The sequence below is a fragment of the Neomonachus schauinslandi genome, chromosome 4, assembly GCF_002201575.2.
Source record: "Neomonachus schauinslandi chromosome 4, ASM220157v2, whole genome shotgun sequence".
Classification (NCBI taxonomy): domain Eukaryota; kingdom Metazoa; phylum Chordata; class Mammalia; order Carnivora; family Phocidae; genus Neomonachus; species Neomonachus schauinslandi.
In genome coordinates, this window is record NC_058406.1 from 48644501 (window position 1) to 48662975 (window position 18475).

Sequence of the window (18475 nt, forward strand, 5' to 3'; positions counted from 1 at the left end):
TTATTTCTCACATGACATCCTTTCTTATTGCAATATCTAACAGGAATAATACTGGCTATTTGATCTCAGAAGACTCTGAAATGCATCTTTTATGTTGAAATGGTCTGTTTGGGATTTAGGCCTAGCATTAGTAATGGATAGCAGTTGCTTTTAGTTATTGTAAAAGTTTTTTATTTTTCCCTAACAAACTTCCAAAGTTCCTATTTTAGTAACTTGTGGAAGTATGGAATGAAACTTTTCCAACCACTTCTGGCAAGGTTCACAATTGCATATGGATAAGATGCAAAGTGTAAGAGAATTTGAATGAGTTATGACTACAGTGGAAATGCTGAGATTCAAAGGCTGAAGTTCTTTCTGGCAAAAGTTTGCAGCACAGAGAACTTGTAGACAATACCAGGGTGCTGCAATAGTGGGGCATGACCTTAGCAGACACATGAGTGTCTTCAAGTGAGCTCTCGAAAGATAAATTTATATTTTGGGTTGGTGCATGTATGAGGATACCTGTGTATCCATGCAGGCCCAGGGCATAGTCAGGTACTTGACAAAGCTGGATTCTCTTGGCTCAGGAGCTATTATCACATTAAGAAAGTTTTTTTTTTTTTTTTAAACATATTTGGCAGTGTGATTGATACACGCGCACTAGGCCTTCTTCTGGAAACACCAGTAAAAAGAAACAGTGTATCAGTTTGTGAAGAAATTGCACACTAAATAGTGAATGAGAGCCATATATTTTGAGTTCTTCCTTTAAAAATTGATTTACAATTTTATTTAACTTGCTGGAATACTTATAAAGCTTTAGAGCTAGTTTTAGAAAGAAAAACTTAGGTAGCTTATTGGTCATTAAAGAAAGTCCAGTAAGCACAGTAATAGAAATACTCTAAATGAAAGAATAAACTCCATCTACATGTGTGCAATTTTTAAAACTTTATCAAGAAAATGCCAGACGTCTTCTTTTTGTCCATACAAGCGTATCATAACCAAATCATTTACCTGGCCATAGAATGATAACCCAGTAGAAATTTATAGGTGAACCTTTGAAAGTAGTTCCAGCAATATCAGCGTTCAGTGGTTCTTAAACTTGGCTTACTTACAAACAGATCAACATTTAAGAAGCTGATTCAAAGTCATACCGCTTTTGAAACAGGTTTTCAGGTTTGTTTTCATTGGTGGCCTATAACTTTCACACTGAGTATACATGTAAAATATTCTTTATTATCTCCTGAATATTTTGAAATATTACATAGCTTATGGCAGTATGTGCAGCAACATGATTTATAGAGGCTTACTTTTTTTTAGAAGTAATTTATGCTGGGCCTTGACATTTCCTACAAGTTAATGATATTCTTTACTTTTGATGATCTGGAGTATTTCTAATTGTGAGTTGAGAAAGATGACTAGCTCTTTAATAGTACATGTGAGTAAAGTTATACAAAATATTGTGCACTTTTATTGGCACATTCTTGAAACCTTTGGGGAGTAATAAGTTGTAAATACTTTTGATGCAAAATTGGGGACTTATATTATTCTTAATGATTAGTTGACATAGTTGGCCTCATTTGAGGGCTTTTATGATGAGATATATAGGCATTTGGTTGGCAGGTAAACAAAATCCTCTTGAACACGAATGAACGCAGTTCGCAGTTCTGTGAGAAGCATACTAGGAGTCTCTTCAAACACTTAAATGCCCTGTTAGAATGTTTTTTAAAAAATGTTTATTCATATCAATGAAGCTTTTGAATAAGATAACATTTTAACATAAATGTGAATTGTTTAGAACTTAGTTGTTCTTCGCTTTATAAAATGGGCCTGAGATTTTAAAATGAAATCTTCCTTTGGTGAAAACTCACTTTCTAGTTAAGGTAGACTCCAGGAGTTCTTAACATAATACTACAGAGCCTTGGTCCCTAGCATGTCCTGTGTATATAAGAAAATCAGTCAATGTGAAGGACTGTTTCAAACCCCAATTTTATGTATTTTAGAGCATTTCAAGGATGAGCTCAGAATTTAGTAATGTTTAAATGCTTTGCGGTTTGGCGTATACCTTATTAGATAAACTGTGACTTGAAAAAGCCCCCCCTCCCACCACCACTATTTCTCTCTTTTAAAGTATGGCAATAAGAAAGATTCTTAAACATCAGAAATTTAAAATGTTTATGGTAAAGAATAATATAATTCTAGTATTTTTTTCTGTTCCCTCTCCACTTGAAGAATGCACACGTTATAAAAACTGACTTCTCTTTTGGATTTTTATTGAAAAAGAGCAGTTTTCAAAGCTAAATTTGAAATGCAGAGCCTAAAATTTGTTCAGAGAGGAAAAAGATAAATGTCAATTGTTGAAGTGATTTATTATATATTACATTAATATGTACTTTAAAAAATAGTCATATGTAGTGTTTAGATGATTGATTATAATTTATAATATTTTAACAGACTTGATAAAATATTTTTCCAATTTTAACCACTCAGTTAACATTTGAACATTTGAAAATTTAATAATTTCTTTATAATAATAATATTTTGGACATTGCAGTTACTTGTGCCTCCAAAGTGTATATTTAGGTGGATATTACAAACCGAAAAAGAATGTATTTTATAATATTTGTCTGTCCTACACCCTTTAAAAAAAAAAAGTCATCAAGCATCTTTTTGGTTTTCTTATCCTCATTTATTTGAAAGTAAATAATTTATCTTTTGGGGTTTTGTGCGGCAGAGAGAAGTTACGTAAGATTAGTGTGGGTTGGTTAATCAAAAGTTAGATGTACTCAGAAAGCGTTGTGGAGGTTACTGTTTAATTTTTCTTTGATTTTATATTTATATTTCCTAAGAAAGTATCAAGTAAAAGAATCAAACATTTTCATAAGACACTAAGAAAAATTTAAATGTTTTAAATTGAATTTTATTTTCAAATTACTTGAATCTTAAGAGGTAACCGTGAGGGTTTTCCTGGAGTCTCGTAAACATTAAATGTACCAGGTTCTCTATTTCCTTGTGAGAAAAAGCCTGAAATATTAATTTCAAAAATTAAATAAAGATTCTCTTTTTTAAGGATGATTATTACCGAAGGCATTTCACAAAATTAACTGTATTTAGTTGCAACCCTCTTGTCACAATGACGCATTCTATTTACTATCTGGCATGTATGCTTTTCTTTGTTATTTTTCCCCCTTTTTTTCTTTTTGTTTCATTCCCATAGTATCAGCAAGTATGTCTTGGAAGTAGATCTTTTATTTCAGCCTGAAGAATATCAAATTCATCTTTTGCATATGCCAGATTTTTCTAAGTTTTTGACTAAAAAAAATTATATGCAACTGTAATCCTGAAGAAGGAATTAAGATGTTACCAAAATGCCTAAGACACAGATTAGCGTCTCCATGCAGTATTTTTAGAGGGAAAGTCTTTGTTTTCATTGATCGTGGAGATGATTTTTTTGCTCCTAGACTTCCATAAACATTGACTGGCATCTAGATGTTTAGGATTTGCCAATCTGGCGGCCGAGCCCTGGGTGTACTGCAAGTAGTGAGGTCAAGGCTGCAGTAGAATTAGATGTGCCTTTCTTGAAGTAGGGTTAAGATTATATATTGTTGTAAGCATTTCAATACATTTCACTTACTGTCTAAAGGACTTGGGACCTAAGCTCGGCAGTAGATCCCGGTGCACTTTGGTGAAAATACCAACACATTTTAAAATTTTTAGCCATTTTCTTCTTTGAGATTGTGAGACATGATACTGACAGTTTTCTTTCTCCCCCCCTCAGACTTTCCATAGGCATCCTCTGTGTAATTTGGGTACTGTAATGCTCGAGTCAACTTGCAAGGGAAATAAGCATTGTTTTTTTTTTTTTTTTCCTAAGTGACCATCTGAAGAAAAGTTGTTTCCTTTTGTTTTCTTGATAGTTACAGTTTTGTTGTTGTTCATTTCTCCAGGATGAATTTCATCCTTTCATTGAAGCACTTCTGCCCCACGTCCGAGCCTTCGCCTACACATGGTTCAACCTGCAGGCCCGAAAACGAAAATACTTCAAAAAACATGAAAAGCGTATGTCAAAAGAAGAAGAGAGAGCCGTGAAGGATGAGTTGCTAAGCGAAAAACCAGAGGTCAAGCAGAAGTGGGCATCTCGACTTCTGGCCAAGTTAAGGAAAGATATCCGACCTGAGTACCGAGAGGATTTTGTTCTTACAGTTACGGGGAAAAAGCCTCCATGTTGTGTTCTTTCCAACCCAGACCAGAAAGGCAAGATGCGAAGAATTGACTGCCTTCGCCAGGCAGATAAAGTCTGGAGGTTGGACCTTGTTATGGTGATTTTATTTAAAGGTATTCCGCTCGAAAGTACTGATGGCGAGCGCCTTGTAAAGTCCCCACAGTGCTCGAATCCAGGGCTCTGTGTGCAGCCCCATCACATAGGGGTTTCTGTTAAGGAACTCGATTTATATTTGGCATACTTTGTGCATGCAGCAGGTAAGTGCGATGGTGAGAAGTGGTTCCACTTCCTCGTGTGTTTCTTTTCTGATGACCTCTGTATGTGCGGGGCCATACCCGAATCTGCTTAAGTTGCAGGCCACAGTGCAGAGAGACAGTGTGCTTTCAAAGGTAAACCCGAGTCAGAACAGCCAGAAGCTGCCCGTGTCCAAGGGCACACCTTTATTCAGGTGGAAAAGTGTAGCTTTGAGAGGACTCTCACCAAGTTCAGTTCTTTTGGCAAGTAGTGTTATCAGAGGTGTTGGTAGTTCTGTGATATGTTTAGATCGCAGTTTTTGATGATGGGTGAGAGCTGGAATAAAGGGGATATTGTAAATGGCAAGTGATCTCGTTTAAAAAGCATGGAGTTTGGTGGTGAGGCAGTATTTTTGGTTGCTTATCTTCTGGGTGTGTTTTTAACCTACTGGGGCCTCTCGAACCCCCTGCTAATTACGAAGAAGTGGTAAGAGTACTACCAAATTGCTGATCATTTATGAAGGAAAAAGAATCACATGAATACACAAACTTAGTAGCTTTGTATTTAGGCATTTGTCTGTTGTCTAGGATAGCTGAGCGAGAAACAAACCAGCTCTTTAAGTAATTGATGGTAAGGTTAATCTTAAAAGTAACCAACCTGTGTGGTGCATGAATGCACCGAGAAATCGATATTGATCATTGATTTAGTGAGTTGCTTTGATTGGTGATAAGATTCATTATTGTTTCAAGGCTGTTTTCGAGGCATGTTTTACCTGTGTATATTATAGCATTGAGAGTTAGCATTCAGGCTAAAACTATTGAGCACTGACTAAAAGAATGCATTTTTACTTTGTTTCTTTTGCCTTGTTTTAGACAAAAGGTTCATTGTGTTATGGGAAAGCTCAGGTCTTGTGTAACTTGTTGACTTTTTATATGTACATATGGGCCTTGCTAGATTTTACCTTCATGGCAGTTACTTGAGCCAGATGGAAGAAAGAAGGTTGTGGAATCCTACCAGTAGGCTGTTTTGGGGTTCATATATTTATGTATTTTTTCACAAAGGAGAAGGGTGTTACCTGTAAAATCAACACTGTACTGTTTTGCAAAATGTTTTTAATTCTAAGAATGTGAGCTTTTTAAAAAAAGAAGTCAGCTGATAGCCTGTTCTCTATTATTTTTCTCAATATATGTTTTAGAAAGAGAACTTTTGTTATCCATCTGTCCTTACATAAGAAACTGGAGAAATTAACTTTGCAAGCATGTCACATTATCATTTGCATTCTGTTGGCAGGGGATAGATGAGTATTTTAGAGGATGTGATCTGTAAGTGTTTCAAATATTTGGGTTTTGGAGAATGTATACTTAATTGTAAGGAGTTCCTGTTGCTTTAGCCTGTTCTGCATAGTGAAATGAAAAGGCAACACCTCTCAAATGACCTCTAGACAGGAACAAGTATTCCTTTCTTAATCCCCTTTTCACCCTATTGTTACTTTGTTTTCTCTATTGAAAAAGCAGAGTTAAATTTTTGAAAAATTTATTTGCGTATGTAAGTGGAGGTTCTGATTGGGAAAGACAAGGTGCAAAAAAAAAAATAAATAAAAAGGATGGGTGTTATCAGTGCTTTCAGGGAGGACGCTTTAGGATCTTGTGTTTAATCTTCTCAGTATTTCGAAAAGTAAATCATTTATCAGTTCTAAGAAATGCTCTAATTGGACCAAGAGAGAAAAATGTGGGTGCCAACAGGTGGTACACATCCTGGTATGTGCTTCCTTACAAGGTACCTCGACGGGGAATACCGGTTCCGTTTTTGTCGGTTGTGAGCAGCACCCGTTCTGAGTTTTTGGTGAAAATATTTCCCTTCGAGTTAAAGAGCTGCAGCCTTCCGAGCTAAGGCCATCACGTGTCTTCTCTTTCGTCGCCAACCGTCTGTCCCTTGCTGTTGCTTCAGATCGCGGAGCTAACACGGGGTTGCTGGTGGTTTCAGTACCCGCAGGATTGTGTTGGTAGAACGACAGGTAGAAGGTTGCTTCGGAGAGCTGGCATCCTTACTGCTTGTGAAAGAGTTACTGACGGCAACACGGATCAGACTGCCTTTCGGTTTGGTTTTCCTGACGTATCCCAGAATGCCTCGGAAGGCCGCCGGCTTTCACAGACTGCCGCAATGGCCGCTCTGTGCTGAGCTCGCGACGGGGCGGTTGCGAAAGCAAATAGTAAGGGCCTTTTGTCCGAGAATACTTCAAATTTGATTTCAGAGATCTGGAGACCTGTTATTTGTGGAAGGGAAGCTAGTTGCCAATACAAATATGAGGTAGATTGGTCAACTTAAATACAACTGATTTGACAAGCATCTGTTATAATACTGAAGATTTGTAAACACTAAACAATGTTCTTACCTCCTTAAAAGTTTTGAGAACTTGCCAGTATTGGCAGGAGGCAGAGACTCTGAAACGTGCTTCAAGAAACATGCCAAAACCATTGTGGCCTTTTCACCTATCGTGGATTCCTCCCCCCCCCCCTTTTACAGTGTTGTAATTTTTTTCCCCTCCAAAATGCCGTTTTCCCTTCTAGATAGCCCCCCAAATGAGACTTTTTTTTCCCCCCTTCTAAAAATGTGTACAATAATTACTGCTTCATGCCTCGGCCTTTTCTTTGCTAGGAGGTTGAAATCTTGGGACACACATGTAAATACTGGAGGCTAGTGCAGAATCCATCGTTTTTTAAAAGTGCAGGTGATTTATTCAAAGACTTATTGAGATGCTAAAATACAATACCTAAACTACATTCCAATTTTTTTTTCCCCCTCTAAATCCAGTGGCGTTAGAACGGTGTGTATTTTGTGGCTGATAAACAGTAACAAGTGTAATGATATTGGAGTGATTCCATAAGCCTGAGAATTTTGTCTCGTTAAAAATATAAAAGAGTAAAACCATTTTATGCCCTTAATTTGGTCTTTATTTGAGTCGTCCTTCCATAGGTATCGTATGACAACTTGAAGATATTATGGAATTGTGGCAAATGGTTTTCTTTGTGGGCGTGTAACAGTAAAGCTAATTTATGACCAGTCTTTACCAGATGATCTGTATCAGAATCTACAATATACCCGGCACGTGGCAAGGTCACAATTTAAGTTGTTAAGGTCATAACCTTAGCCACCAGGCATTTGACCTTTTAGATAAAGTTAACCTTTGTTCATTAGTAGGCACTCAACCGAGAACTTTCTGGAGAGTTTTTTTTTTTTTTTAAACTGCGTCTGTATAACTTCTGGTAATGTAATCAGATTCTAGAAAGATTCTCAGTTTAGTTAAATTTTGTAAGAGGTTAGACTTAAAAAGAGGTTAGACTTTTTAAGGACTCATCTCTTGGATAGAGGTAAGTTGCTGTATGTACACCACAGAATGACAAAGTCACAATTTATTTTTGATAGTTATTACCTGCTGTGAGGTGGATTGAAACTCTGAGGCAGCTGTGTGGAGACATTGAGAAAGTAAAATTAAATAAATAGAATTAAATTTAAATCAACTAAGTAAAGCCTTTGTTAATTTTCCAGTGGTGTCAGGCCCAAAAGTTAAATTGCCATGAGCATCTTCACTTTTTGCAGATGAGGAATTTTCTAAGATTGGAAGTTTTTTTAGTGGCCTTAAAATTTGCTTTGAAAGACTAATAAATGACCAAAATTTGTCAGGTAATGACTGTCATTGTTAATTAGCCTAGTGGCAGAGTGAATTGAATTTGTCCTAATGGTAGCATGAGGAGTGTTAGTTGTAAGGTAGAGAGGGATCATTTTTGCAAAGTAATGTTTTAGTACAGTAGCTACTGGTTGCTTCCACGCTACCCCTGTTACCACCTTTCCTTAGTTTTGCTTGGACCAGGAATAGTAACGGTCCTGCCACTCACCGAAAGAACTGTTTGCGGTGCTTTGGAAGTCTCGTACCTGTTCTGGAAACCTGTACAGCCAGTCTTACTGATGACCCCATTACTTGAACCATATTGTTCATTTAATTATGCTGTTGTGAATGCTCATTTTCAATTATTTACATCCTGCTAGTTTTGCTCTGATATGCCACGTATTATTCCATTTCAACAAAGAGAGAGATACTCCCATTCAGGTGAATTTTAGTTTTATTTTGGCTTCGTGATTGCCATTCCTTCATATAGTAATAGAGAAAGCCGTGATATGCAGATAGACCAGATGGTCATGTTGACAGATTGAGAATTCACTTCCTACTGCTTCAGAGCAGGTGTAAGATTAGGAGTGTCTGTGTATGAGCGCGTGTGTGCTTCGTGTGCTTGTGTGTGCACATTCAGGCTGCACACAGAGGGCTGTTGAGAGCAGTGCAAATGATTTGTTTTTTAAAAAAGCTGGTACTTTAAATACAGTATAACTATATGCATGAGGTTATCAGTGCATACAGAATAGTTATTGTAAAAAATACTAAATGAAAATGTTAAATTGTGATAGCTTATAATTTTATGCTGAATGAGTTATGGTAATTTCTTAATTTGGGGGTAACTTACCATGTTAGTTTACGGCAGTATTGCATATCTAAAATATGTTCAAGATATTTTGTTAGCAGGCGTACATGTGTATGTGTATTTATGCTCAAGTTTAAGGCTATACATTATATAATTAAACTTTTTCAGTACCTTAATAAACTCTTTAATAGAAAGTTATGCAGTTAGTTCCTGTGATTTATAATAATAAGCCGTATTTAGAAAAAGAAGGTGTAAGACTAATGTACAGTGATGTTTAAAATTAAAAGAGTAAGTGCCACCCTATCTCAAATTCTTACTCCAACCTTAAACTGAACTCAGGGTGGATTTTGTGGCTGACTAATCCATTCTAAATCATTGGTGTATGCACAGTTCTAAAAAATTTCATTTATCTTTTTATTTATCTTTTAATTCTTCAAAGGAAATAGCATTAACAGTCAACAAACTTGAGATAAATATGGCTTTTGTATCCTTGACGGTTTTTGGCTAACTTGAGGGTAGTAACAAGATCCTTTATCTAGAATGTAGTAACAGTATCCTTTATCTAGAGTGTAGTGAAAAAGATGGAAATTCAAAGGCAGAGAGGGTATTGGAATAGGGAGGAAGTGTTGTTCTGGAGTAAACTCATAAACGGAGGTCAGCTCATTTATGGCTAAGAGGTTTGAGTGTTGGTAAGAAATTTCTCAATGCTGCTGGCTTAGATTTGCCTTGTCTTCTTTTCCACCCAGTGATGAATAGCATTAATTTAAACCTATTTAGGGCTAGTGTGGGAGAAACCACAGCCTTTGTTGTGGTCACTGCTGTACACAGTAGGACTGGGTGTTTCACTTGGTTAAGGCCTCAAGCTGCTTCCAGAGGATGCAGAATGGCCTGTCAGTTTTTTAAAACTTGCACAGAAGCAGCAACAATTCTAATCGCTCGCAAACGTTAGTATAGATTATTGAGAGCAATTTTGAGGTTAGAAGAAAAAACATGAAATACAGATTGAATTCACTGAATGTGCAAAACTCCGGTTTATTACCATTTCAGCAATCATTTCCCTGTTGTTATTTAGAGGCTAGGTCTTGTTTTTAAATACGTTATAAACTGTAAATCCTTGGGAGGTGGGGTAAGGGGAAGGAAGAAGTCAGGTGGAGGAGGAAGAGAATGAATGAACTGGCATTCTTTGTTAAGAGAAACATAAAACCGTGAATTTAATCGCAAATGGAGATGCTCTCAAAAGTGTTTTGGTTTAAGTAATGACTGTAAAAGGATCCTGAGCAGCAAGATATCAAATGGAGAATATTATAATCCATCTCCCCACATTTTTTTTGCATAGTTTGTTTCAGACTAAGAGACTATTTGGGGCTTTTGGAGTTTCTATTAAAATTTTTAGAAAGGAAAAGTTTTGCAAAAATTCTTTCTGATCGTTTAAGGGTCCAGCCAGTAAGGGATACTGTGGCATACATAAACTTGGAAAAGGAGTTATTGAGATGTTTGCTATTATTACCATTTTGCTTTTTAAGGTGATAACTTATGGTATCATCAAAATTTTGACTGTTGTTTAGGCAACTGTAAGATACAAATTATTGATCCAAACTTTAGCGTCCCTGTGAATTTGCCAGGATTCTCCAGTTGCTGCTAAGACAGAAATGACTTTTACCTTCGGTTTTTCCCAAAATATTAGAGAACAGTGCTTTCATGTTTTGTTATGATCATTTCACAGTGTAAAAGTATATTTTCTCTAACAGAATTAGCCCTCCTGTTAATGTTCTAGTTAAATAAACATGGCTTATGAGGCAAAGAAATAAGTCCACAAATGACAAATTGCAGCAACTCCGTAGAGAGGATGCTTTTGCCGTTCTGTTTGTCAAAGAAACCAAATAAGATAAAATTGAGAGAAAGAAGTTCTTTTTATTTTGTTATGTATTTTGGCGAGCGTTGGTCTTCTTTCGTAAGATATTGCTAATCCCAAATGCAGACATGATCAGGATGATCATAATAGCTAGAGATTGAAGTGGAATAATTTTAGTGTTCTTTGAGACCTTTAGACTTATTTCTCTTCATGGCTTTTGCATGCTTTCCTAGTGGTAAATATTTTGGACCTCAATCAATTGAAAGTAGAGAAAGGGAGACAGAAGACAGGAAGGCAGGAAGGCAGGTAACTTTTATTGAGTTGTCTATTTTGCGGCAAGCCTTATACTAAGTTTTGCCATACATTGTAGTTTTCTCTCTCTCTCTCTTTCTTTCTTTTTTTTTAAATTCACAGTAATATTGCAAATAAGTAATGCACTCTCCATTTGTACAGGTGAAAATAAAGTCTCAGAGGGTCCAAGTGACTGGTGCACAGTAAGATTAAAGCCAGGCCTTCTGATTCCATACCCAGTGCTCTTCACCATATGGTTTAGATCCATTCTGTATCCCTCTCTATGTCCTGTTGTCTGGGGGTTGGATGTCATTTAAATGGTATCACACACCTACCTTGAATCAGAGGGAAAGAAAAAAAGTCAAAATCCTGACCCTTCCCATGGAGATATTTTACTGTGGAGTCCAGTAAAACAGGCACAGGATGAGGCCATACTTGGTTAGGGGAGGGAGAACAGGTTCTTATGCTTTTGTCAGGGTTGGGGTCAAAAATCTGGAGTGACTTGTTCTTTCTTGTTCTTAGAATGTTGAAGTTTGGTGAATAGAAGCATTATTACACAGGTTTAAGAAATGTTTTTTCCTGTTTGTAAGATAGATGAATCGGTTCTAGATGCTTTGGGAAGCCACTGAGAATTAAAGCAAGCATTAGTTTAAAAATCAGAATTGCATGTAATATTTTACTAGATAAATTCTGTCCATATTTTCTTATGTGCACAAGAGGTATATTTCTAACTTCCCTTAATGATTAGATTGAAAATTTTAAAATTTGCTTTACTCCAAAAAGATCCTTTGATTATGGCGTTGTGTATAATTATTTAAAAGAAAGCAAAAATTGAGTCTTATTAGTTTAAAATTGTTTTTTAATTTAAAAGAGAAAGGAGAAAAATTGAAAATAAGAACAAGGTTTGTCTTAATCTCCTTAAATGTACTGATTTATTGATGGATTTATTTAATGCCCTTATTTTCATCTCTTTACGTTTAGGCAAGATTAGTTCTTAATGACTTCAGTGCAAATATTCAAAGCCTCATTCAACGTGAATTTTATAACTGTAAATAGAAAAAAAAAGGACCAGTAATTATAATTTGTACTATATTCATTTATGTATATTAAGTCTTCCAGGGTTTATTTAAAAAATAAGCTGCTGAACTGAACTTATATTGAATAAAATAGAACTGTAGCTTCCTTTTTAAGTTTCTTTTTTAGAAATGCTCATAAATCTAAAAGTTGTGGAGTATCAGTTATGCCAGCAAGGGAAAACTGAAGAATGTAAATAAAAGTGTAAACTGGAAATAAGAGGATTGGAATAAAAAAATAAGACTCACACCCATTGTTCCACACTGCCTACCTTTTGAGGTCTCTGATGAGTATTTATGGTGGTCCCAATAACCTATGAGTTTCCAAACGGAAATAATTTCCAGAGCATATATATTCATAAACATACTTTAATGGATATTTTTGAAATGCTCTATAGGTTAAAAACGTGACATGAAAGAAAAGTAACAATAAAACATATTTTAAAAAATGAATACTATTTAAAAATTTCTATGTATGCCTGTTTAGCATCTGCCATTATCAGGCTGTTGTCTTTGTTGCTATGGTTTGGGTGATTTTATTTCCTTTTGTAATTTTGCCAGCCCATGATTGGGTAACGCAACATGTTCATGCTGTTGGGGAAGATGTATCTGTGGTGAGTTATATAGCTTGCTCTGAGTGGTAATTTTTGGTATGGAAAGATATTTGTCAGTGGATAATAGGAACTCTGTTGCTACAATATCAATTATCATTTAATTTTTAAAATTAGGGACATACTACTTACTATGGGAAACTCAGAACTACCTCTTCTGTTATGTGTCTGCCTCTTCCCCTATTGAAAGCATTTAGAACTCTGCGTATTTTAATCTTAAAGGGATTATTTAATTTTAAACTCCTACATAAAGTGAATATTCTACATGCAGGATCCCATCATTGTCACTTTCAAATACTCCATTGCCTTTCAAAGGAGCTGACATTACAAGTCCTTAGGTTGACAAATTCTCATCAACTTTTGTGAAAAATTTGGCTGCAGAAGGAGTAAAGTCAAAAGAGGGCCATAGACAGATGGATTTCAGTGTTAAGATGACATCAAGCCCTTCTTCGTGGCATTTTTAAACATTCCAAATGAGTGAGGAATGGAGATGCTTAAAGAGCTCACTATAGAATGAGTAATTAAGATACTATGTATCTGCATGTAAACCTTCGTGGTATACTATTAAATAGAGCTGTATGGGCTCAGACATAATGGCAGATCAGCAGTGAAAATCATAAACATCTTTTATGCCAAATACAATTCATAAATAATATTAGACACTAAAATGTTGTTGATAGAAAACAGTGTATACCTGAGAGAATATTTTTAGCATTAAGTAATTGGAAGTTAAAGAGTGGGTTACAGACGTTTAAGATCAAGCAAAGATTCTGGGTAAGAATTTGGCAAAAACTGGTTAGTATCTTTGTATGACCATAGCAAGATTTTTGCATGGATGCATATTAGAGAAAAAATTACTAGGTTACTAAAGTCTCTGATTGATTCATTTAGTCGGCTTTTCCTCCCCTTCTTTTAAATAGTAGACGTTTTCTTTTGGAGAGTAGTTTCAAGTAACTTCTGAGAATGAAGTCTTTGTAACTTGATGCTGTTCAACAGCATAACTATTGTTGTATGTTCCTGTCAGGGAAAGATAGTCATTGCAATACTTTTATTGTATGGCCTCTTAATATGTGACAAGGACTTTTATTAAGAATTCTTTTTTCTGGGGCGCCTGGGTGGCTCAGTCAGTGAGCGTCTGCCTTTGGCTCAGGTCATGATTCCGGGGTCCTGGGATCGAGCCCCACATCGGGCTCCCTGCTCGGCGGGAAGCCTGCTTCTCCCTCTCCCACTCCCCCTGCTTGTGTTCCCTCTCTCACTGTGTCTCTCTCTGTCAAATAAAAAAAAAAAAAAAAAGAAAGAAAGAAAAAGAATTCTTTTTTCTTTTAAATGTACTTTTGAAAGTCTCTCCTCCTCCCCACCCAATCCAGAATTACAGTGGTTTTTAATAAGATTCAAATGAGTTTTTATTATTTTCTTGGTCTATTCACTGTATGGACAAAAGTCTTATTTTTAAAAAAAGGTTCTGGAATTCATGTACTTTAGATTTTCTGTAAAGTAAAGTGGGAATAGTAATTAACAGAAAAGTGCCATCTCATCGGGCCCAGGATGTATACAGCTCTTTAGAGAATGAGGATTATTACAGCCTGAAATGTTAGGGTTGAAGAACTAATTGTTCTAAAGATATTTGCTCCTCATCTCAGAAAAGATGGCAAACATGCAAAATGGATAAATGTAATCCTTTGTACTTTTACCACCTACATTTTTAAACTACAGTGACTCTGATTTCTCTAGAAAGGTCAGAGGTTTCAGACAGAAAGCTTTGTAATTCTTCAAAGAGAGACATTTTCATTTTTGCTATATAAAGACTGATTATGTATAGCTTTTTACTTTATTTGCAGTTGAGCCTGAGAGGTTCTGGGGTGGGGGCAGTGCTGAGTAAGGGAAGCCCTGTCATGAGACAGCAGAATTGGATGGAACCAGATAGATTGGAGAGGAACATAGATTCACATTTAGAGATGCACATTTTTGGCCCTTTATTACCCATCCCCTTATTTGAAAATGAAGACAGGGCGGCTGTAACAGTGCATTTTGCTTTGTACTAGAGCATTCTGTGATAAACTCTTTTTTTTTTTTTTTAAAGATTTTATTTATTTATTTGAGACAGAGAGAATGAGAGAGACAGAGAGCACATGAGAGGGGGGAGGGTCAGAGGGAGAAGCAGGCTCCCTGCCGAGCAGGGAGCCCGATGCGGGACTCGATCCTGGGACTCCAGGATCATGACCTGAGCCGAAGGCAGTCGCTTAACCAACTGAGCCACCCAGGCACCCTCTGTGATAGACTCTTAAATATTTTGGGCACTTCAGGGAGTTTACATCTCTGGGTGCCATTTCTTAGGATTGGCTTTGTTGGTTTTCCTAAATTGTGGATATGGTTTTCTCTGGTTTTGCGTGGGTTTCTTTGTTTCTATTTTGTTTTCCTTTTGGACTTCTCCAAGTTTTGGAGAATTTTTCATGTTGGGTGGTGGGGGTGAGTAGAGATGGCGGACGACTTTTGTTGTGGGTTACTCCTGTTATTCAGGAAAGAGAGGCTCAGAGAGTGTTAGGAACTCACTCAAGGTCTTGCCAATAGTAAGTGGCAAAGCCAGGATTAAAGCCAGATCCATCAGAACCCAGACTTGTGTGGTTAAACTCTATAGTATTTAAATTGGCTTTTCAAATATTTTATTAGCTCTTCATATAAACTTTAAACTTAGGTAGGGGAGCTTTTATAATTGCCTTTGTGCAGGTGAAGAATCAGAGAGGCTGTGTAACATGTCCGCAGGAGGATGGGTAGTTAGTGGTTAGGGCTTTTTATCTCCAAGGTGTTCCCCAAGATATTGGGCTTTCTGAGCTCCGCCCCTGAATTTATGGACGGGATAAAAGGTGTTTGCTTGGAAGTATGTAATAGCGCTGAAAGCCATGGGTTTCTCTGAAGTTTAAAAAGTAGTGAGCAGCTAGAGCTTTCTCTGGTTTGTTAATAGATTTCAGAGTTTCAAACCTTGAAGGAAACTGAGAGGAAACCTTCATTTTTACAAGATGAAGACACTAAGTGCCTGCATCGCAGGAGCTCTGAAGATAGAACGTTCTTGTATAAAGTGGAGTGCAGTTCTAGCCTGTTGTTATCATGTGCATCAAGGTGGATGCTTTTTGGTTGGTGTTGGCATAGAAAATCTACCTTGGTTGCCTTTGTTGACAGATTCCACCATGTAATTGGCAACTGGGTTCAGCAAACATATTGTGAGCGCTTACTACCTGTTAGGCACCATGCTGAGTGCCAAGGATACAAAACTGAAGAAAATACTATGAGATGAGTTGATGCCATCTTGGATTAAATTTCTTCAGAAATTAAGATTTTTAAAATTTTATTTATTTATTATTTATTTGTTTATTTATTTAGAGGAGACGACAAGCAGACTCTGCACTGAGCGCGGAGCCTGACGTGGGGCTCGATCCCACGATCCTGAGATCACGACCTGAGCTGAAATCAAGAGTCAGAGGTTTAACTGACTGAGCCACCCAAGCGCCCCCAGAAATTAAGATTTTAAAGCGTTTGATGTTTTTGAATTAGAATCCTTACAAACTAGGGCGCCTGGGTGGCTCAGTTGGTTAAGCGACTGCTTTCAGCTCAGGTCATGATCCTGGAGTCCCTGGATCGAGTCCCGCATCGGGCTCCCTGCTCGGCAGGGAGCCTGCTTCTCCCTCTGACCCTCCCCCTCTCATGTGCTCTCTCTCTCTCTCATTCTCTCTGTCTCAAATAAATAAATAAAATCTTAAAAAAAAAAAAAAAAAGAATCCTTACAAACTAATAGCCCATAGGAAGTTTTAAACATTCGTAGAGCCAGATCTCAGTATTGCATAAGGTCTTACTGTACCAGGTATATGTAGAGGGATTGTGTCATTTGATGGTACTTCTAGTAAGTGGTACGTGCTTTGTTTTCTTATGTCAAAAATACCTATGTAGGGCGCCTGGGTAGCTCAGTCGTTAAGCGTCTGCCTTCGGCTCAGGTCATGATCCTAGAGTCCTGGGATTGAGCCCCGCATCGGGCTCCCTGTTTGGCAGGAAGCCTACTTCTCCTTCTCCCACTACCCCTGCTTGTGTTCCTGCTCTTGCTATCTCTCTGTCAAATAAATAAATAAAATCTTTAAAAAAAAAATACCTATGTAAATGGAAAGAAAGCCCAAGCAGATAACAGGACAGGGCACAGGTGGTTTTATTATTTAATAGTTCACTGTGGCATGTTTTCTTTAAAGAAATCTGGTGGTGCACAAAAAAGTTCTATTTCTTGTTTAGAGGCCATCCTTCTAGTAATGCTGAAGTATAAAACAGAGTTATAGGAAAACTAAACAGCAGGAGAATGAGGGAGTGACAAACAGAAAGGAAGGGAAGGCCTTGGAGAGCAAGCCGTGGTGAATTCATTTGGCAGTTGGTAGTAGTTCCTAAAACACAGCCAAGTCTCTGTAGCATAGCCACTTAAATTCTCTGTTTTGCTCTGTCTCCGAAGAAAGTTAGCAATCTCGAGACTTTTACACTGAAGTGGATTTTAAGTTGTCCGAGGTCTCAAGCTGCTTTGTCTTTCTTTCTCCTGTGAAAAGAAAACAGATATGTATTACATTCAGACAGCACGGAAGAGGTCCTATATGCGCGAGTGTGTGTTAGTGTGTTAATGGGACAGCTGTGAGGGTCTTCTGGGAAAGTGTGTACAGATGGTGATAGGAAGGAGAAGAACTATCGCATGTCTGATAAATGAAACACGGACAACAACCCAAAAATCTGGTGGTCCCAAACAGTGTATAGCGGAGGTTCTTTGTTTTTTGTTTTTTGTTTTTCCTCTCTCTCTCTCCTATCTGCTTATTGTTTAATCTGAAAGTGAAATCTGTTTGTCCAGCCATTAATATGTGTGCTTTTCTTTGAATAGAGTGAAGAACAAATGATTTGTTCTGTAATTATTTTCAAAAGGCAGAAAATCTGTGTGTAACATTGGGAATGGCATGGGATTGTCATAGAAACTCACTCTGAACACTGTAAATAAAAATGGTTGGGGATTAGTCACAGTACCATGTGGGACATCATGAAACTGAAGACAGATTTCTTTGTTTTACAGTCAGGAAGAGAAGTGAGGCAAACTTGATAGAGTTCATGGGATGTTAGCAGTTCAGTTCCTCTAGGGAGAACCATGTTGTCTTCAGATTAAATAAGCCACCTGGATACAGACGTTAGAATTTACCTGATGATTTTAGCAATCACTGATGTTTCCTTTATTTTAAGAGTGTTTTATCTCCAAATAATGAAAGTTTAACAAGTTTGAAAATCTCTGTTTTTGCTACTAATCTTGAGAATCACCCCCACTCACTTCCTCCCCCACACCTTCTTTCCTTGTAATCTTGAATAGCATTTTTACAGATCTAGCCTTGTTCTGTTTTCTTTAATCTCCCTTTTTTCCGTGTAATATGAATAAAACTGAACACATTAACCATCAGCAGACTTCATTAATGTTATATGTTTGAAATCATATATATTTAGGTTAGAATAATGAGTCTGCAATATAACACCCTTTTCTGTTTCTAAATCCATTATTTGGAAGGAAATTGTTTCAGGGTATTCTCATTGTCTAAGTCCAGCATCTGGAAAAGGGATTGTTTGTCTTTAAATTTGGACTGAATCCCCAATTGCAGATTCCCACCAGGGTGATGTTTCAATAAACTTTAATGTGTCAGCTTGGGATCCTTGAACTTGTAGAGGTAGGAGCTGACCTCTGAGAGGGGGCT

General features: G+C 37.0%; 1 protein-coding gene across 3 annotated transcripts in view; it reads left to right on the forward strand.

The window, feature by feature from the left end:
* The window catches only part of NFIA (nuclear factor I A), a 359380-nt gene that overhangs the window by 1687 nt on the left and 339218 nt on the right, over positions 1-18475 (forward strand). For all 3 annotated transcript variants that reach the window (XM_021679991.2, XM_021679992.2, XM_044914528.1), the window contains exon 2: positions 3924-4455. In XM_021679991.2, the coding sequence (XP_021535666.1) occupies positions 3924-4455 (532 nt within the window). The remainder of the gene's footprint in view (positions 1-3923; positions 4456-18475) is intronic.